The 21,424-nt window shown below is 50.5% G+C and overlaps 2 protein-coding genes across 2 annotated transcripts; one reads left to right on the forward strand and one right to left on the reverse strand.

Moving 5' to 3' along the window:
- Window positions 1-11,291: 11,291 nt before the first annotated feature.
- Window positions 11,292-17,798, reverse strand: FOXL2NB (FOXL2 neighbor). Its single transcript, XM_045501001.1, is given in 4 exon segments — window positions 11,292-11,480; window positions 13,068-13,236; window positions 14,900-15,479; window positions 17,699-17,798. Coding segments are annotated over 4 exon segments (1,038 nt in total).
- A 262-nt stretch (window positions 17,799-18,060) lies between these two features.
- FOXL2 (forkhead box L2) lies at window positions 18,061-20,943 on the forward strand. The gene has a single exon (XM_045503488.1). It carries the CDS (start codon window positions 18,449-18,451, stop codon window positions 19,583-19,585), a length of 1,137 nt encoding a protein of 378 aa, XP_045359444.1. The 5' UTR covers window positions 18,061-18,448; the 3' UTR covers window positions 19,586-20,943.
- Window positions 20,944-21,424: the final 481 nt, after the last annotated feature.

The following is a 21,424-nucleotide window of genomic DNA, read 5'->3' on the forward strand; positions in this document are numbered from 1 at the left end:
CTGGTGCCTGCTTCAGATTCTATGTCTCCCTCTCTCCCTGACTCTCCCCCACTCACATTATGTCTCTCTCCCTTAAGAAACAAATAATAAACATTTAAAAAAAATATATCGCACAAAGAGAGAAAGCAATGGAAAGTATGAAAGATAATTAAGAGAAAAGAAAGAGTGAACAAGAAAGTCTGATAAATATGTAATAGGAAAGAGCAAAAGAAATAGGGAAGAGGTAGTATTAAAACATAACCACCAAGAATTCTCAATAATGATTAAAAAAATAAGAATCTTCATATGAAAAAATCAGTCCAATCCCCAAGCAGATTATATAAAAATAATTCCATGACTAGACATATCATATTAAAATTGCAGACCACCGAAAGAAAACCTTAAAATCAACTAGAGAGAACAGACCATTACCTACAAAGGAAGAATTAGGCTTACTGCAGACTTCTCAACTTCTCTACAGATGACAGAAAGTAATAGACTATTCCAAGTATCTTCCATGTGCTATGGAAAAATACTGTCAACCTCAGTGTTCTATATCCAGCTATATTAACATTTAAGAGGGAGAATGAAATTTTTAAATTTCAGCAGACTTACTCTTCACAGACTTTTGGTGAAAGCACTATAAAGCATACACTTCAGGAAAAAGGAAAGGGAACTCAGAAGGAAGGAATGGGGTAAGCAAAGAAAATGGAAACATGTAGGTAACTCTAAACAAGCACTGACTATAAAAACACACAGATAATGCTGACAAAGCCTTAGCATATAATAAGTGCTTGACGAATGTTTATTGGTTGGTGATTCTTGATTGTGTGCCCCTCTTCGGAGACATAATTCTGCATATGTTTGGGTCATGAACTGAGAAGCACTTCAGCGTATAGCTGTCACATTCTATTTACTTCTTTATTCCAGGAATGTTTATCATTACTGGTCTATCACGAGTATCCATTCATAATTTAAGGACAATTCTGTTTTGTTATTTTATCTTTTTAATTTTTGCCATCTTCTGTTGGTAAGGGAGGAAATTCCAGTTTGAGTACAGTCTACCATTTTGAAACTCAAGTCAATAAGTTTTTATTGAGGGGCACCTGGGTGTTTCAGTCGGTTAAGCTACCTACTCTTGATTTTGGCTCAGGTCATAATCTCACAGTTCATGAAATCAAGCCCCTCATCCAGCTCTGAACTGACATCACGGATCCTACTTCGGATTCTCTCTCTCCCTCTTTCTTTGCCCCTCTCCCATTTATGTGCATGCACTGTCTCTCTCTCCCTCAAAATAAATAAACATTTAAAAAATAATAAGTTTTTATTGAAATGGAAAAAACTATTCCCATCCCACTGACAGTACACCCAAGAAGAATCCCTTTTTGCCTACCAAACTCCAAAGTAGATTTTTCTTTTTTTAGGTAAGTCCAATGTGGGGCTTGAACTCATGACCAAGATCAAGAGACACATGCTCTACCGACTAAGCCAGCCAGGCACTCCCAGGGTAGTCAGATTCTTACATGGTGATATAGGGGCTCTAAGTATAAATGTTCCAACAACCAAAACAAAGCCTGACAAATCACTCATTATCACTTCCACTGTACCATATTGATCAAGGTGGTCACAACCCCACCCAGACCCAAAGGGCAGGAACATAGACCCTACCTCTCAATGGGAGAAGTGTCACAGAATTTGGAGGCCATATTTTAAAACTATCACCTGCAATTGAAACACAGATGAAATTTGGTGCAACTAAAAGTGAGAAGTAGAGAACAAGTAACCACAATGAGATCTATAATTTGTTAATCATATATACTGTGTTCCAGATACTTTCCATATTTCATTTATCCGACATCAAACATCAAACCTCTGAGACATGTAGGAGTATTACTCCCCATATCACAGAGAAGGAACCTGTACTCATAGGGTTGGCGTGAATGCCCCAGGTCATGCAGCTAATGAGCGGTCAGACTCAAAGCCATGAGAGCCACACGGCAAGGCCATGCTTTTACCCACTCCGCTATCCTAATCCTTAAAGTCACTGAGCAGTGATAACTTACTCTAGTCCTCGCTCCCTGGGGTTGCCTGTGAGGAATTCAAGCCTGCATCCAGCCATCAGGATTGGGAGGTGGCATCCCAGAGCAGGAGCTTCCTGTATAAACAGGAGGCGCATGGGAAGCGGCACTGTGGTGCTGGGACAATGGGCAGTGAGCAGGCCGGGCCTCCTGTCTCCGGTGGGTGCTCAGGGCTGCGGGCAGCTGGGCAGGAACAGCTGGGGCCCTGACTCCCTGATGCCTGGCCTAGGAGAGGAACTGCCCTTCTCATGGCTTTTCCAGAAGGAAGTTCCCCACTGATTCTCGGGAAGCCCTTCCCATCACAGGCCTTGGCTGTGCCTAGACCTCCTCTTTCTTCTTCAGGAGTATGTTGTCTTTAGGGCTAATCTGGGATACAGGCCTCCTCTGAAGTCCCCGGGGCTTAGGGGTTTGAAGGGTGTGGGCAAGCCAGGCCAGCCTCAGATGCCAATCCAGGAGGCAGCCACCACCGAACGTGCACTAAGGAAGAAAGCATAGGGCAGTAAAAAACAAAAAAAAAAAAATTAAAAATGGGGGACATGTAAAGCAAAAAGACCATACTTCACATCCCAGCTCCAGTTCCAGCTAGCTGTAGGACCTTGGACAAGACATTTAACCTCTCTGAGCTGCAGTTTATTCATTTGTAAAGTAGAGAAAATACTCTCTATTTGCAAAGGGCTGTTTGAAGATTAAACATATAGTGTGTATAACCAGCACCTCATAAGAGCTGTATAAATAGGAACTATGAGGGTTACCTGGGTGGCTCAGTCAGTTAAGCGTCCTACTCTTGGTTTCAGTTCAGGTTATGATCTCACAGTTTGTGGGATCAACTCCCAAGTCAGACTCTGTGCTAACAGCATGCAGCCTGCTTGGGATTCTCTCTCTCTCTCTCTCTCTCTCTCTGTGTCTCTTTGCCCCTCCCCCACTCATTCTCACTCATCTCTCTCTCAAAATAAATAAACTTTTTAAATTTTAAAAAGGAAATATGAATATTTGAAATATGAAATCTTCACTTTTGTCCCACAACTAGTCTACTGCAGTATGTGAATTTTCTCCATCAGAGAGACTCTATCACCACAGATACCAACGACCCCATAAAGGGCAAGGCACCCCAGGCCTAGGGAACCAGGGAGGGTGGGTTTTAGGGAGGGTCCTGAGTAGGCTTGACCACCATGTTCCCAAGATGTCTGCAATATGGCACACCCTAGGCCACCTTCCACTTCTTTGGCTACTCCACTCAGGCATGGTACAGCCTCCCCACTCTACCCATCTCTCTCCTTCAGTGTTCTCTTCTCTGTCCCCACATCCTCTTTGGGCGATGTCATCCTGCCCCACCTCTCTCCTGAAGCCAGGTCTTCATGTCCCACTGCCTTCGACATCTCTGCCTGAATGCCCCTCAAGGCACCTCAAATGCAATGTGTTCCAGACAATCACCTGGCCCAAGAACCCGTGCTTCCCACCTTCCCTGTCTCAGAGAATGGCCGAACTCTATGTTCCGTGGACCAAGCCAGAAACCTGGGAGTGGTTCTGACTCCTCCCTCTCTCCCCCTCCAATCAATCAAGTCTCCTAGATCCCACTTCCTAAATGCCTCTCAAGGTGAGCCCTTGTCTCCATCCATCTCTTCCTTCATTAATGCAGGCCCATCAACTCTCCCCCGGACTCTCTGTGCTGCAGCCAGAAGCATCTTCCCAACGCACAAGCCCTCCCTTCCACTCTCATATGACACCTCCAGTGGCCTCAGAATGAAGTCCAAGTCCCTCAGAGAGGCACCATCAGCCATCAGTAATTTAGACCTTATCAGTCTGTCCAGCCTCAAGACCCACTGCCCATTTCCCACTGCCCCTCCCCCACACTGGATGCTGCCAAACCCAGCCACTGATGGTTCCCAGAGAGCACTACTCCCTCCCTCAGCTCCTCCAGAAAGACATCCCCCACACTCCCACAGCCTTGACCTTCCCCCACAGTTCTTATCATCCATATTTGCATTTGTCTGTTTACCTATCCAACTCCCCACTAAACCGCGCTCCCCGAAGGGCAAGAACAAATCTGTCTTCCTTAGATGCCTAAACCTAGCACGGGGCCAGTTCAGAGGCGATGCCTAGACACGTTCATCTGAGCGCATGAATAAATGAATGACAAACTCTACCAACCATGGAGTGGCACCTGAAGGCAGTCTTTGGGAGGGCAGACGTCTCAAGCAAACCCACATCTGTGGCAGAAGCTTCCTTCTTGTAAATGGCTCCTATAGTTTAAAGTTTGCAAAAACAAACAAAAAACACTTAGCTCCAAAGCCCCAGGAGCCAAAGAAAATCTGGCGGGATCTCAACAGAAATCTCCTTCCCAGACCTGACGCATAAAGAAATATAAGGAAGCATTCAGTAAACACAAACTGCCATGTATAATAGGTATTCTGTATGGACTCCCTAGGAATCCTGTATGGATTCCCTAGGACTCAACCTGGACAGAAAAGGTGTGTGTGTGTGTGTGTGTGTGTGTGTGTGTGTGTGCGTTTGTGTGTGCGTTTGTGTGTGTGTGTGTGTGTGCACGCGCACATCCGGCACACATTCAAGGGAAGACACACATGCATCTGTGAGCACAACTGTGTGTACATGTGTGAGCACACAAGTGTGCAGTTTGTATGTGCAACTGTATGTATGGACACACCCAAGCCTACGTGATTGTGTTTTCTATTCATATACTATTCAGATTAAGGAAAGCCCATCCCTTGACATACAAATAAAGCCTTTACCCAGTCCCAGAACCCGTGGGCACCATTTCTCATAGAAAACTAGGGCCGAGGCAGTCCCTCCTGTCCTTAATGCAGTGCCAGCCATTCCCACACAAGGTGTTCCCTCCACGTGGACTTCACCTTGTCTCCAGCGTTGCCCCTACCTAAGGAATGTCTTAGCTGCTCCTTCTTTGGGCCTAAAAAGCCCCTATTAAAACGCCTCCGGAAGCAGCCACAGCGAAGCTGCAGTCGGACTCCCCATCTCAGAAAGGATGCTCTATTCCCTTCCTGGGACAGGCGTCCGAAGCAGGGGTTGGCAGCGGGAGGCAGTGAGAGCTGGCCGGTCTTGCCGGTAGGAAAGCCGGAGTTCTTGGGATCGCTGAGGCAGGAAGATGGCCAGGCGACCGCCGCGCAGGACCCTCAGCCCGTCCGGGCCGCCCTGCGCGCGCGCTCTGCGCCGGTGCGCCCTGAGACCCGCGCGCCAGGCCTGAGCTGGAAGGCCCGGCGTGCCGGGCTCGGGCTCCAGCGGGCTTCCTGCGCGCCGCGGGGAAAGATAACACCCCCCTGGCCCCGGCCGCCGGCCGCCGCTTCCGGCGGGCCTCCGTGGGGGAAGTGGCGCGGTACAAAGCTAGGAAGCCCCCCGCGCTCGGGCGAGCCCCGTTTCCGGCCCGATGGGACGCGCGGCGCTCGGTCAGCGTCCTGCACCCCAGCGCGCCGTCCGCCTGGCACACCCGGAAGCTGTGCCTGCCTTCCCACCCTGGAGAGCCTGTTGAGACTGCTGACAGCGTTTGCCCTACAGCCTTCCAGGGCCCTCTCCTATCCTGAATTCCTCTCCTCTTCATGCTGACCCCTCGCTATCACTGAACACGCACATTTGGACCCCTGACACTCACCCTAGATTCCTTCCCACTCCCAGTTTTAGACCTCTCGCAGAACTATCCAATTCATACTAAAGTGTCAGTGACTTAGAACATTTGAATGTCTAATCTTTTCTGAGGCTAATCTTCACCTGAAAGAAAGAAACAAGCACTAAATATGGAATTACCGACACTCGTTTAACATTTTCTGCCAGACGCACAGATACATCAGGCACTAAGTAAACAAAGATATTAAGAACAACCACTGCCCTCAGGGAGTTCACAGTCTAGGAGAAGATGGAAAAAATCCATATACATACATATATGTATATATATTACAAAAGAGGGTAATCATTGCTGAGATACAAGGAAGCACAGACAAGGTGCCATGGGAGCTCTCTAACACCCAACCCAGCCTGCTAATGTGGAGGATGTGGCCAGGAAGACCTCCAGGAGGTGATGAGCCAACTTGAAGGATGAACAGCAAGTAGCTGAGAGGACGCATATGTGAGTCTCCCTTACCATGCCCTAGCAGGACAAACAGAAGGCCCATATGACTGAGGATGCACCTCTAGTTTGAGGTGAGAGGAAGGGTGTATGGGAACAGGAAGCCCAACTCACCTTCAGAGCCTACTTCTGGAGTACACAATAAACATTCAGAAATTTGTTGAATTAACACCCAGTCAACTGTGGGGGTTTTTTCTTCCCAATCAGACTGAAGAAAACTCTTCCCAGTTGGAAACTAGGTCATTTCTTATGTCCACCAGAGCACTTGGCATTTCCCTGGGCACCTGGCAGGTACGCAGCTGAAGGTACCCCTTGGTTAGAGCAATAATGTGCTGTCCTCTGGCACCCAGCACCTGCAGTGGCATTGATGAGCAGTTCAGCCCTACTGTGGCCTCTCCTGGGGAACCTGACCTTTACCCATCGGGATTTCCCAGATTACCCAGCCAGAAATCCTTCCTTTCTTCATCTTGCATGCATCCTATGGCACCTGTGTCTTGGGTTGTAGGAGCTGTGTTCAGGCTGTGCACTGGTCACCTGGAGCTCCCTGTGGGCAGAAACCATGCACTGCTACTCCTGGCATCCCCACACCCAGAAAGCCACTACACAGTAAAGGGTCCAAGAAATATGTATGAAGAGACAAATGACATGGGGGCGCCTGGGTGGCTCAGTCAGTTAAGTGTCTGACTTTGGCTCAGGTCATGATCTCACAGTTCGTGAGTTGGAGCCCCACATCGGGCTCTGTGCTAACAGCTCAGAGCCTGGAGCCTGCATTGGATTCTGTGTCTCCCTCTCTCTCTGCCCCTCCCCCGCTCACACTCTATCTCTCTCTCTCAAAAGTAAATTAAAAAAACATTTAAAATTTTTTTTAAAAAGAAACAAACGACGTGATTGGGGAGTTGGTGCATTCATTTTTTTTCTTCCTTCTTTTGAATGGAAGACACTGCCTAATATCTTTCACGACCCACAAAATCAGCCATTTCCTAAATAATCACGTAGAGTCCCACTGTCATTGTCATTAAATATAAGAAGAATCAAGCATTCATCCTGCCTGTCCTTGAAGAACTCTACCTCAGGGAAGGCTAACGGTTTATAAGGAGAAGTTTCACTTTATGGAATAGTCCAGTTAATTAATGAAGAAGGAACGACAGAATTAGAATGACACCATTTTGCTAATGAACTCTAACGAATAATGGCTCTAGTCAGTGGTCATCAATGTCTGTTAAAATTCAAAAGAGAAAAAATCAGACATTAGTGTCCCTTGATGGAACTAATGAACACTATTGGTGAGGTGTTCTTGCCCAAATGTCAAACCTGATCTAACCAAGCCTGTAGGTCTACCGATGCACTAGAAATAGAGGACAGAGAAGCATGCTAGAAGATGCCACAGGGATGCCATCAGCAAAATCCAGGCTGTGAGAAACTCCATAGGACAAGGGCCCACTATCGTTAACAGGCAAACTGCAAGGAGGGGAAAAAGAGAGAGGAGACAGTTATCTATCTATAGATTAAAAGACTTAAGAGGCATATTAACCAAATGCAATGTATGGATCTTTTTTGGATCCTGACTCATACAAACCAATAGTAAAATCGTTTTGAGACTATTGAGAAGATTTGGACATTAACTGTGGATCTGACATACTAAAAAAATCCCTCTTAATTTTTAGGTATTGTGATGGTATGGTAACTATGTGCTTCTTTTAAGTGCTTATGCCTTAGGGATATAAATTTATATATTTACTAGTGAATAGATGGGATGTCTTGAATTGGCATCAAAAAAAAACTCATTAGGGATGAGTGAAGAAATGGGTGGGATATAGAGGAAACCAGATGAGGGTTCATTGTACTTTTCTCTCTCTTATGTCGTAGGCGACTGGGTGGTGCAGTCAGTTAAGCGTCTGACTTCAGCTCAGGTCATGATCCCATGGTTTGTGGGTTTGACCCCCGCATTGGGCTCTGTGCTGATAGCTCAGAGTCTGGAGCCTGCTTTGGATTCTTTGTCTCCCTCTCTCTCTATGCCCCTCCCCCCACTCACACTCTGTGTGTCTCTCTCAAAAATAAATAAACATTTAAAAAAACACAAAGAGGGGAGCCTGGGTGGCTCAGCCGGTTAAGCGGCCGACTTCGGCTCAGGTCACGATCTCGAGGTCCGTGGGTTTGAGCCCCGCGTCAGGCTCTGTGCTGACAGCTCAGAGCCTGGAGCCTGTTTCAGACTCTGTGTTTCCCTCTCTCTCTGTCCCTCCCCTGTTCATGCTCTGTCTCTCTCTGTCTCAAAAATAAACTTTTAAAAAAAAAAGAGGTCAAAGACATAATAATAATAATAATAATAATAATAATAATAACAATAGAGGCACCTGGCTGGCTCAGTCAGTAATGCATGCAACTCTTGATCTCAGGGTCCTGAGTTTGAGCCCCATGTTGGGGTAGAGTTTACTTAACATCAACGACAACAATATATATATATATATATATATATATATATATATATATATATATACACACACACACACACATATAATGTTTTTACATATATATACATACATATACATATATGTATATACATACATATACATATATGTATATGTGTGTGTATAGATAGATAGATATGTTTGGTGCCTCCTCTGTGACAGACCCTGTGTTACTTTTCACACCAAATCCTATTTAATCTTCTCAGGAACCCCGCGACCTAGACACTATCATTACTGTTTTGTAGATGAGGGAACAGAGAGGCTAAACAAGAGGCCCAAAATCACACAGCAAATAAATCACACAGAGCCAGGATTTAAGTCTAGATTTGCTGAAATCCAAACCCAGATTCTCTCCCACTCCACCATCTCATTCACTGGCACTGACTTCCGGCAGTACGGGCATCACTCCTTCTCTGATTTACAGATGAAGAAGCTGTTCGGCAATAACTAGTAAGGTTGGAAGATGTCTGTGCCCTTTGATCCAGCAGCTCCACTTCTTGGTAAACTGTAGCAAATGAGCACTAGCAGATATATATAATACTCATAGCAGGACTATTGGTAATAATAAAGAATGGGAAATAACCCAACCGTCCCTCAACAGAAACATGGATAAATAAACCATGGTGTGTTCATACAATGGAATGGTACAACATAGTGAAAATGAATGGAGCTTGTCTTTGAGTATCAACTAGGAACTTTTCACAAACATAAGGTTGAATGAAAAAGCAAGCACGTGTCTTTCTGCAACAGCAGGATACCATTTATATAAAGTTATGAAACACAGAACAATACTAAGCACTGCCTACAAGTGGATACACATGTAGTACAAGTATTCAAACAGCTCTGGGACTATTCAACTCCAAGTGTACCCCAGTAATCTCAGGAAAGGGACGGATAGAGAGGGATCAAGGAAAGGTACAGAAGTGTCCTCAACTATATCTGTAAGATTTGTGTCTTAAAAAGAAAGATGTGTGTTAGTGAGGCTGTGGAGAAACAGGAATCTCATACACCTCTTATGGACATTATCATGTTTCAATCCATAGGAAGGGTAATTGGTAACATCCCAAAGTTATAAACGCACATATCCTTTGGCATCCTTTGACCTAACTCTATACTTACAGAATTTTTTACAGATATGTGCACACACCTAAAACATTAGGTATATACAAGATTATACATTGCAGTATTGTTTATAAAAGCAAAAGTCTGAAAGAAACCTAACACTCTAAAATCCAATGCTCTTAAAAGAAAATGCATTGGTATGGAAAGATTTTTAAGGTACAAAACACCATGCATTAGATGCTGCCATGTGCAAAAGGTGAAGGAGGGGAAGAGAATGCATGTACGTGTGTTTGTATATGCCTAAAATATGTCTGGAAGAATATGTGTCAAACCAGGGTCACTGGCTACCTGTGAAATGAGCGACCTGGGGCAGAAGTGGGAGGGAGACTTTTCATTATAAGCTTTCTATGTTTTTAAATTTTTGGTATACATGAATATGTTGCCTATTTTAAAATGATGAAATTCTGAAACCCTAAAGCTCAGCAAGGTTTCATGACTTCCCAGGCTGATACCCATAAGCACTGGGACAGAGGTCTGTGTTAACCACCCCACCATGGTGCCTCCCAGCCCGTGGGGCATGCGTCAATTACAGTACCAGGACCTCCCTTCCAACTGCACTAGCTCTAAGGCCTAAAGCAGACCTTGTATATTTCTGGACCCAAGTTCCCACCACCTGCATGAGTGGGTCCCTTCCCGTTCAGACATGCTACCAGTCCTCATTCCTCAGAAATGCCGCCTCCTAGAAAAAAGCTAGGTACCAAGAAGTACCTGAAACAGAGCACACCAGAATCCTGGACTGTTCCCACTCAAAGCACCAAAATCCTGACCACTGTTTCCCCAACAAAAGCCTGCTTGTACCACCACAGCAGCCTGTCAGCAATTACCACCAATTACAAACCCAGAGCCCAGCAAGCCCTCAATTAGTCTAAAAAGAGGCCTGAGGAGGAGCCAGCTGCATAGAGTGTAGCCCCCTATACTGTCTTCACCCACAGGGGCAGCACACTCCTCTGACTCAAGCCTAGGGGCCTGGATCCTTGATAACGTCCTTAGGACCACGAGAAGGCTGTTGGCTCTCCTCAGAGTGACCATTCCCTGCATGGCCCGGTCAAGGCCTCTGACCAGAAGCGCAGACTCCATGCTTTCTCCCTACTCAGATCATGCAAATCTGCCTCCCCACTTAACACTTTCCTGGGCAAGGTGCAACACTCCCAGGCTGTCATCACCTTCTAGGAGAAGATGAACACCCCTGGACAAACCCTGCAGATGAAGAGATGCCCAGGTTAATGCCCCTGAAGCATCATGATAATGGGCTTGGCTCAGCATGTTGGGAGGAGGACCAAATGCCCATCTCTTCTCAGGGAAGGATGGCCTCTGAATTCTGCCCTGTGGCATTCAGAAGCAGACTTGTCCCTGGTCCAATCTTCTGCAAATTCCCTAAGAGGCACACTATCAGGTTGCTGGGCCCAGGGCCTGGAAAACTTTGAGTTTTTCACTGAATTGGCCCCCATGCCCTTCTTCACAGTGAGTATGTGTGGCTATGAGGAAGACTGTGAGCATACATATGAGTACACACATCTCAGTCCTGGGTATGACAATGTATATGGGGAAGACCAGAGGTTATAGGAAACAGGTCTCATAAATAACAGCTAGGTTCGGGCAGATGGAAGGAAGGCCTTCCTGATCTTGCCCGGGCAAATAGAGGCACATGTGCAGAGGTGAAACACAGGGCTCCAAAGTCAAGCTGCCACTTATTGGCTGGGGGCCTTCAGCAAGTTCCTTAACTTCTGTGCACCTCGGCTTCTTCATCTATAAAATGGGAAAAGTACCAACACCTTAGATTTGTCATAAAAATGAAATGAGAGAATGCATGTAAAGTTCCAGGCTCAAAATAAGTGTTTAATAAAGGATATCTATTTTATTCCTTTATAATGAGGATGATGATAATGATAGCTGGAGGTACACAGTGGTCTTTAATAAATGCTGTCTACAGGGAAAAGGACCTGTTACAGCATGTCTATCTGTCTGTCTGTCCAGCACTGTAGTTTGCTCTACTTTAGAAAAACATTGGGCAATATCTTCTAAAACTATACATATGCCTACTCTTGTAAGTATTCACTCAAGAATAATAAAATGCCCTTCGCAAAAGACATGTACAAAAATGTTGACAACAGGGGCGATTGGGTGGCTCAGTCAGTTAAGCGTCGGACTTCGGCTCAGGTCATGATCTCGTGGTCTGTGAGTTCGAGCCCCACATTGGGCTTTGTGCTGAAAGCTCAGAGCCCAGAGCCTGTTTCAGATTCTGTGTCTCCCTCTCTCTCTGACCCTCCCCCGTTCAAGCTCTGTCTCTCTCTGTCTCAAAAATAAATAAACGTTAAAAAAAATTAAAAATGTTGACGACAGCTTCATTTATGATATCTCAAAACTGGAAACAATGCAAATGTTCAACAATAGGTGAACAGATAAGCAACTTATGGAATATTACACAGCAATAAAGAGAAATTAATGTCTGACATATGCCACAAAGATGAATGGCTATCAAAAATATGTTATGCAGTATGTTTTCACTCATATGTGGAACTTGAGAAACTTAACAGAAGGCCATGGGGGAGGGGAAGGGGAAAAATAGTTACAAACAGAGAGGGAGGGGGGCAAACCAAGAGACTCTTAAATTAAGTGTTTAATATTAAGAGAACAAACTGAGGGTTGATGGGGGAGAGGGGAAAGTGGGGGATGGGCATTGAGGAGGGCACCTGTTGGGATGAGCATTGGGTGTTGTATGTAAGCAATGAATCATGGGAATCTACCCCCAAAACCAAGAGCACATTGTATACACACTGTATGTTAACCAATTTGACAATAAATTATATTATGTTATGCAGAAGAAACCAAACACAAAAGAGTACATGTTGCCTGCCCCATTTATATGCAGGCAAAGTTAATCTATGGTGGTAGGAATCAGAATACGGTTATCTTTTGGGAGCAGGTATTGAAGAGGAAAAAATATAAGGAAACCTTCTGAGGTGACAAAAATGTTAACATTCCATATCTTGATCAGGGTGGTGGTTACATGGTGCACTGTAGATAAAAATAATCACACTGTATACTTGAGATGCTTATTGTTTACATATGCAAGTTATACAGCATACACACACACACACACACACACACACACACACACGCACCCCAACTTAGCATGAGGGAAATCTTCAGAATGCAAAACACAAAACTCAGCCCTTCTCTCTCCCTTCTTCCAAACTTCATCAAAGATAGGAATCTAAAACTGCCCTCCTGCACAAAGGCTCCTTACACGGCACCCATTTGTAGAAAAAACGCTTGAGCAGGGAATGAGGACCAAGAGGAAGGGCTCTTTCAGCCACCCCCTCTTGGGCCTACTTGGGACTCCAGACAGCAGGCCTTACATTTAGCTGGCTGCTGCAGATGCAAAGCCATTCTATTACCAGTAAAGTTTAGTTTAAATGTTTCACTCAGGTCCTCACCATGATCAGGGAACCAGGAAGGTGTCCTGTGTCCTAGCCTAAGGTCCAGCAGCATGGCTGTGCAGCTGTAATGAACAGATAGCCCCAGATGGCAGAGGACTCTTGGATCCTGAGCTGGCCCCCCATGGTCCAGCCACTCTTCCCTACCTCCAGTCCCTTTCTTGGAAATTTCAGCTTCACTACAAGGAAAGTGGCATCTCTCAACTCTCTCCATGGAGTGGAGGCATTCTCCAATGCCATTAGAGTGCATTAAACCAATCCTGGTGGGAAGCACTGAGTGAGAACTGAAGGACAGAGTCTCTACCCTTCAAGACTTACAGTCTGGGTGTGGAGAAAGGCAACAAGGCAACTTTAAACAACAACACATCACACTCTCAAGCATGGGGCAGGAGCTCTGGTGGCAAGGCACTCACTGTTCAGGGCTGAACAAAATGGCTTTTGGCCATGGGAGTCATGGCCATGGGATACCAAAGGAAGCAGGTCAGCAGCTCCTGCCACCCTAGAATTCTCTCTCTGGGAGCACTCCAGAAGTCTTTGGAGAGAGAAGGTCCTGCAGGACTCATGAACCAGCCCCCTCTGCCTTTTTTCCCTAAGTTAGGCTCAGCCAGGAGAAATGGCTACAACAGCCCCCACAGTCTGCCTGGTAAAGGGTAGGGCACACTCTCCTCGGGACAAAGAGGTGTTAGTGAACTTGAGGCCTAACATCAGTGAGGTAAGGAGAAGCCCAGAACTCCAGCCTACTGCCTCCCAGCCCAACCACCCATGGGATGAGGGGGGTAGGATCCACTAAGATACCAACTGGAAACAGCTCTCATCAAACAGCCATTCCCCAGAATGGGTAGTGGCCTCTCTCCCTCTCCTTCTCTCTCCACTTCCCTCTTCTCTCACTCTTTCTCCCAAGCACAGATTTGGGTAAGTGACTGCTAATCCCAACCTGGCAGAATAATATGGCTGGCCTGGGGGCACTGTGTGGGTGTGCAGAGGAACCAAGCACCAGGCTGCAGCCTGTCCAAGTGATAGGGAGCTCAGCTACCAAACAGAGAGGAAGCCTGTGTGAGTGGCCTGTGGGTGTTAAAGTATGTGACAGAGTGACGCCTGGGTGGCTCAGCCAGTTAAGCCTCTGACTTCAGCTCAGGTCATGATCTCAGTTTGTAGGTTCGAGCCCCAAGTCAGGCTCTGTACTGACAGCCTGGAGCCTGCTTCGGATTCTGTGTCTCCCTCTCTCTCTGCCCCTCCCCTGCTCATGTTTTTCTTCCCTCTCTCTCTCTCTCTCAAAAATGAATAAACATTAAAAAAATTTAAATAAAGTGCATGAGGGTATGTTCTGTACCTGAGCTTCTTAAAGAACTCTGAGCAGCAACATCGCCAAGGGACTATCCAGGTGGCAGCCCAGTCACCCTAACCCCAGGCCAAAGACATCAGAGAATCAACAGGCTTCTAGAAGTCAGACTTGCAGACGCGGACCCAAGAGGTACTCTGTGTCATGAGATTGCTGAGTGCCCAAGTGTGTAAGGAGGCTTAAAGTGCAGGCATCAGAGTGACATGTTTTCCACCAAAATGTGCAGGATCTGAACTAATATATGTAACAGGTGAGTGTGAGAGAGTAGTGGGTAAAAGAGAACCGGAGGGGACACACGGTTGATTGGAGAGAAGTGATGGAGGAACGTAACGGGATTAGAGAGACCTGGAGTCCACGGGCATGTAGATGGGGCTAGGAGAAGCGCTAACAGGTGAGGCGTGCAGTTGTGTAGGGATGTACTGATGAACGCATCCAGGCTTCCTTTTCCCGCCTTGCGCACGAAAGGCCCACAGGAGAAGGCTGCAGCGGGCTCAGTTCCTCGGTCCTCGCGCGGGGCGGGAATCCGGTGTGTATTTCAGGGCCCCGCCAGGAAAGGGCACCGCGGGACCCGGTTCGGGGCAGCCCACGGCAACACGGGGCCAGCTGAATCGCGCCCGAGAAGGGCTGCCTGCCTCCGGGCCCCTGGGCCGTTCACCTGGCAGGACCCGGCCGCCGGGATCCCCAGGCGCAGCCCCTTCCGCGGCTGTTGCAGGATTCCGGGCCGTGCGAGAGAAGCGTCTTCCTCCATCCCTCCGTCAGATCTTAGTGAATTGCTCGCGCCGGCTATCCGGCCTTGTGGGAGCAGGGCAGGTGCGGGAGCGGACGCCGCGCCCCGTCGGCGGGTCTCTGGCACTGCGTCCGCAGGCGGCGCCTGGGCGGGAAGACCTGCAGAAGGGACCGGCGGTTTCTGAGCGGCAGCTGCAGGCCCCCGGGAAACCCGGGCGGAGAGGCTAGAAGCTCCGCTCCGCCCTCGGAGGTGGGCACCGCCCCGAGGTCACTGAGCTGGGGGCGGGCTTCGCCGCAATGCCGCGGGGAGAAAGAGGATGCCCCCCCCCCCAAGCCTCGACTTGGACTGCCTGCCCGACGGGATCCCCACCCCGCCAGGAAGCGGGGCCCTACCCAGCCTGCCTGAGACGGTTGAGAAGTAAACCAAGGCGCGCCCCACCGCTTCCTGGAGAGATCAATACCTGAAAGGAGCAGGACTCCTGTCCACTCAGAAAATTCTTTAGAAGAACTCCTTCCTTTACCCCCACCCCCTACGCGCGAGCGCGCGCGCGCGCGCACACACACACACACACACACACACACACACACACACTCTTTAAAAGCTGAAAAGGGAGCCGAGTTTGGAATTCGGGGAAGTGATGACACACACAACAATGCTGTTACACCTGGCTGCTGCAGGCCAGCAGCGGAAATGCCTGCAAGGGGGAGAAAGAGACAGAGAGCCAGCCTGGGTGGTCAGAAAAAAAGAGAGGACAGAACACACACACACCCAGGTTGGGGCTGGACCCAGCTGTTTTTTCCCCTGCCCAGGCCCAGAGGGAAGATGGGCACTGGGGTCAATCTGCAGCAGCCCCAAACCTAACCCACACTGCTCCCACCCATAGCCTGGTCATGGATGGGGGTGAGGAAGAAGAAATACACCTGCATGCCTACTCAGGAGACAGTCACAGAGGTTATGAAGAGGTGCTGCTTGCCCTAGTGTATACTGGGAGCGGTGGGAGAAAACAATCAAGCTACTTTGAGATATTTTCAATGGTGGGTGGAAGAGGGTATTTACTGAGGGAGCCCTGCTCCCTCTAACTGTAATGGTCAGACCAAGCTGTCCTGCTGACCTCTCTGGAGTCATTTTTAAGAGGCTGAATTCCAAAGAGCCCCATCACCCTGTCCTCCTTTCCTTTCATCTCGAAATGTAGATCAGAGACCTGAGAGGGAAGTAGGCAGCACATGAAGGTGGCCATGGGTGCTGGGCCCACAGGCCACTAAGGGCTCTTCAGGCTTCCTCAGAGACTGGGCAGCCTAGGAGGAAGAGGTAGTAATGAGCACAGGGGCAGCCACTCCTTGCCCTTCCAGACATAGGACACACCCCTGCATGACATCCATTCAGTCCACCTTCCTCCCCCAAAGTATCCTGACCTCAGTACCAAGGAGGTGGGAGCCTGGGGATTCAAAACACCAGCCATCTCTCTCACACTTTATGATTGCAGACTTTTTGTCAAAGCTAAGTTAAAACTGTTAAAAAGCACAGCTGCCTTTTCTGCCAGCATTCATTTTCCCTGAGACAATCTCAGGGCATGCAGGTGTAACTGGGACCCATTCAGACTTCTGTTTAAGGCAGGTGAGCATTCATTCACCCCTCAGCCCTAGAGAAAGATCAGAACAAATGTCTTGTCGAGAGAGAGATTTGAACAAATGCCTCCCTCACAGCCTCTTGCTTTTCTTCCCAGTCTGTAACAGAATATTGACAAAAGAAGGGGGAAAGGGGGAAGGGAAGAAAAGAAGGAAGAAAAGAGAGAGGGGAGGAGAGAGAAAAGAGAGGAAAAAGAAAGAAGTTCCCGGAACCACGTTTACTGCTAGATGATACACATGTACCATTACATATCTGTAAGTATGAATGTTTTACCAGAAATATAAATCGCACCTTGTCCGTGTGCATACCTGTGTTTTTGCACCAGCACATGTGTCTCAAAGATAGACCCTCCCCATGACCTCTATATGTGATACCGGTGCACATGCAAATAAAATCCCCCAAATCCCCACAGCAACAGTCACACCGTGCAGGAGCAGGACTAGAGTAGGGTCTGCTTGGTGTTGTTAAAGCACACATACGACCCTACCCGTAGGATTACAACGCGAATTCTGAGGAGGGTCCCTAGGTCCAGGGGCAGCGCAAGGAAAGGTCAAGGGGCTTCGGGCGGAGCTTCTGGGCGCCCCTTCCCGATCCTCTCCTCAACCCCATTCGGCCCAGACACTCTGAAAGCGCCACGGACAGGCCAGGCCAGGCCGAGGCTTCTTGGTTCGGTGACCCTCGTTTCTAGGCTGATTTTCCCAAAGCCACCGCGCAGCTCTCTTCACTCCACCGCCATCCAGCCCCCTCCCCGTCCCGCCCCTCCCCCAGCCCCAAGCTCGAAGTTTAGCCCCGAGACCGCCGCAAAGGGCAGAGCAGAGGAGTCGTTTTCCTTCACCTGAAAGCCGCGAGGAGGCTTGGCGCGCCTCTCCTCGCTAGGGCCCGAGCTCCCTGGGCACTGGCCGAGTGCGGACGGACCCCGCCGGGGCCCTCGGCATCTCCCGGCCCAATCCGCAGAGCCAGCACCCGCGGATTGCAAGGGCTTGCGAAAGCGTGAGCCCGGTCGTCCGCCGGGCCCCCTCAGCTCGCTGGGAGGGGGCAGGCCGGTCCGGGCTGTGCGGGGCGTTTACAAAAAGTGACTTGGAGATGAACTCGCCCGTGCGCGACTGGCCGCCCCGCTATAGGGGCGAAGGCGCCTGACGCAAGCGGAACTCCGCGGAGCCCATACGAATCAGAACTGAGCGAGGCTCCTGGCGCACTAGGGACTTCAGGAGGCAGCTCCGCCAGAGACGCGGGTCGTGCCTCGGGAAACCGGAGGGTGGGGGGAGGGGAAGAGCGCCGAAAAGAAAACCCACCGAGGCGGGGACTGGCCTGGGCGGGGAGGGGCGGCGGGGCCGGAGCCCCTCTCTGCTGGGCGGACTCCCCATGGCCAGAGGCTGAGCTCCACTCCCGCCAGCCGCTCCCTAGGGGAAGGGGAAGAGGAGAGGAAAGGAGCGAGAGGCCGCCAGCGAGCGAGCACGGGCGGCATCCGCAGTCTCCAGAAGTTTGAGACTCGGCGGTGAGCGGACTTGTGCGCCCGGACTCTCTGCCGCGCCAGCGCCAAGGGAAAAGAGCAGGGGCTGCCTGGCCGCCGCGCGCCGGCTTTGTCATGATGGCCAGCTACCCCGAGCCCGAGGACGCCGCGGGGGCCCTACTGGCCCCGGAGACCGGCCGCGCAGCCAAGGAGCCCGAGGCGCCGCCGCCGCCGCCGAGCCCCGGCAAGGGAGGCGGCGGCGGCGCCGGGACAGCCCCGGAGAAACCCGACCCCGCGCAGAAGCCCCCGTACTCGTACGTGGCGCTCATCGCCATGGCGATCCGCGAGAGCGCCGAGAAGAGGCTCACGCTGTCCGGCATCTACCAGTACATTATTGCCAAGTTCCCGTTCTACGAGAAGAACAAGAAGGGCTGGCAGAATAGCATCCGCCACAACCTCAGCCTCAACGAGTGCTTCATCAAGGTGCCGCGCGAGGGCGGCGGCGAGCGCAAGGGCAACTACTGGACGCTGGACCCGGCCTGCGAGGACATGTTCGAGAAAGGCAACTACCGGCGCCGCCGCCGCATGAAGCGGCCCTTCCGGCCGCCGCCCGCGCACTTCCAGCCCGGCAAGGGGCTCTTCGGGGCCGGAGGCGCCGCGGGCGGCTGCGGCGTCGCTGGCGCCGGGGCCGACGGCTACGGCTACCTGGCGCCCCCCAAGTACCTGCAGTCCGGCTTCCTCAACAACTCCTGGCCACTACCGCAGCCGCCTTCGCCCATGCCCTACGCCTCCTGCCAGATGGCGGCGGCCGCTGCAGCGGCGGCCGCCGCCGCTGCAGCCGCGGGCCCGGGCAGCCCGGGCGCGGCCGCGGTGGTCAAGGGGCTGGCTGGCCCGGCCGCCTCGTATGGGCCGTACTCACGCGTGCAGAGCATGGCGCTGCCTCCCGGCGTGGTGAACTCGTACAACGGCCTGGGAGGCCCGCCGGCCGCGCCCCCGCCGCCGCCGCACCCTCACTCACACCCGCACGCACACCATCTGCACGCGGCCGCCGCACCCCCGCCGGCCCCGCCGCACCACGGGGCAGCCGCACCGCCCCCGGGCCAGCTCAGCCCCGCCAGCCCTGCTACCGCCGCGCCCCCGGCGCCCGCGCCCACTAATGCGCCGGGCCTGCAGTTCGCCTGCGCCCGGCAGCCCGAGCTCGCCATGATGCATTGCTCTTACTGGGACCACGACAGCAAGACCGGCGCGCTGCACTCGCGCCTCGATCTCTGAGAACCCAGCGCGCGCCGGCTGCGAGGATGCAGGGACATGCGACGCCGGCCTTAGCCGCAGCCACCGCCGCCGGCCGGACCACGCGCCCTCTGTGGGGCCATCTTCTGAGCCAGCGTCCAAGGCCCTCTGCGCCTCCTCGCTCCCTTCAGCTCCTCTCGCCCCTCTTTGTCTCCTCCGCTTCTCCTCCTGTTGCTCGCCCCCCTGCCCTCTCTGCCCTCTCGCTCCTCCGGCCTGCAGGCCGCCTCTCCGTGCGCCTTTTGCAGGCCTCGTCTCCTCCCGACGCCCGAGCCTCCGGGCTGGACACCCCATGCCAAAATTCAGAACCGAGAGGAAGTGCCGGGGCCGAGGTGCAGCCGGGCGTCTGCCGTGCAGACCTCTTGGCCTTCTCACACAGGTCGGTGCGCTCGCGCTCGGCTTTCCCCGCCCGGCTGCCGCGCAGTCCCTGGCTGGAAGCGTCGGTCCGGGCGGGCAACGAGAACCCGCGCCGCCAGAGCAAGGGACAAACGTGTGTTTGCTCCACGCTCCACGTAGCCTCCTGGAGCAGCTCAGAAGCGGCTAGCCGGGGCCCACTGAATGGGGCGGGGGTTGGGCCCGAGCAGGGAGCGGGGCTGCCTCGCGCGGCGGCCTGTGCTGGGGGTTTACAGCACGTCCGGCCTCAGAGACAGGCTGCGCGTCCTCCGTTCCCGGTCCCGGCGCTTCGGGAACCTCCAGGCCCCAGGCGGCTGGCTACAGTTTCGCCCAAAAGATAGGGAGGGCTGTTTTAGATAACATTTAAAAAATATTTTTTTAAAGGAAAAACTAACCGGGAAAACCGGCGAAGTATTGTGGCCTTGGAATTTGCTAAAGCAAAACATGAAAATCTCTTCCAGGAGATTTGAAGTAGAATTCCTGTCGGGCCTTCAGAAAGCTATGTTCAGAGAGGTAGGAGAATATGCTCAGTAAAAGATGGTTTCCTTTACGAATTGGTGGGGGGGGGGGGGGTTTCTCCCCTCTATCTAAAAACAAACAAATCAAAAACAAGTTTCCCCGGATCTTCCGATGCAAGCCCGGAGTGCGGGGAGATCACTGCCTGCCTGGCGGACGCTACAGGGACGGCTTGTGCTCTCTCTGATTTTTGTTTTGCAAACGTCTTGCTTCTCCCACCTTGGGCAGGAGAAATGTGAAACCTGGCAGCAGTCGGACCAGGCGGGCTTGTGGCCCCGAGCCGGCTGCCCCGAAACCCCTAGACCTGGTTGTTCCGTAGTGTGTCGTTTTGGAGGACCAAATTTTCTAGAAAGAACTAGAGCACTTTTGTTGTTTTGTTTGTTTGTTGTTACTGTCTTGTCAATTCCCAAATAAATTTTTTGTTTTAACACGGACTTCTATTATTTCCGCTTCGCCTAAGTATGTTCAGCAGCTGGTTAAAAGAGGGAGATGTCCAGCAAAATTTTATACTCTTTCAGATAAATAAGAGTTGAGGGCAGCCCGAGTGGAGGGCGTTTGTCGTTGTCGCTGCTGCTTTGTTTTCCGGGAGATTGTTTTCTGTGTCATCGCTGGTCTGTTGCGGCTGTTTAACGTCATCAAAGAGACTTTATCAGTGGTTCGTTCACAAGGCGTAGGTGTAGGTAGGATTTGTTCGATTTTTGCAACTGTTCAGGTTTGTATTTTACCTCTTACACAGTGGTACTAAGTGTATGGACTGTGTTTTCATTATATTGAACTCATACGTTTATATTTTTCCAGACAAATATAGTAACTAGAAGAATTTATTCCAAATAGAGAAAATCCTGGTTGGGGAAATGTTTTGCAGGCTGCAAACCTCTGTACAAATGTAAGGAGCGACTTACATTGATTGCTTTA

The sequence above is a fragment of the Leopardus geoffroyi genome, chromosome C2 (assembly GCF_018350155.1).
Source record: "Leopardus geoffroyi isolate Oge1 chromosome C2, O.geoffroyi_Oge1_pat1.0, whole genome shotgun sequence".
In the NCBI taxonomy this organism is placed as follows: domain Eukaryota; kingdom Metazoa; phylum Chordata; class Mammalia; order Carnivora; family Felidae; genus Leopardus; species Leopardus geoffroyi.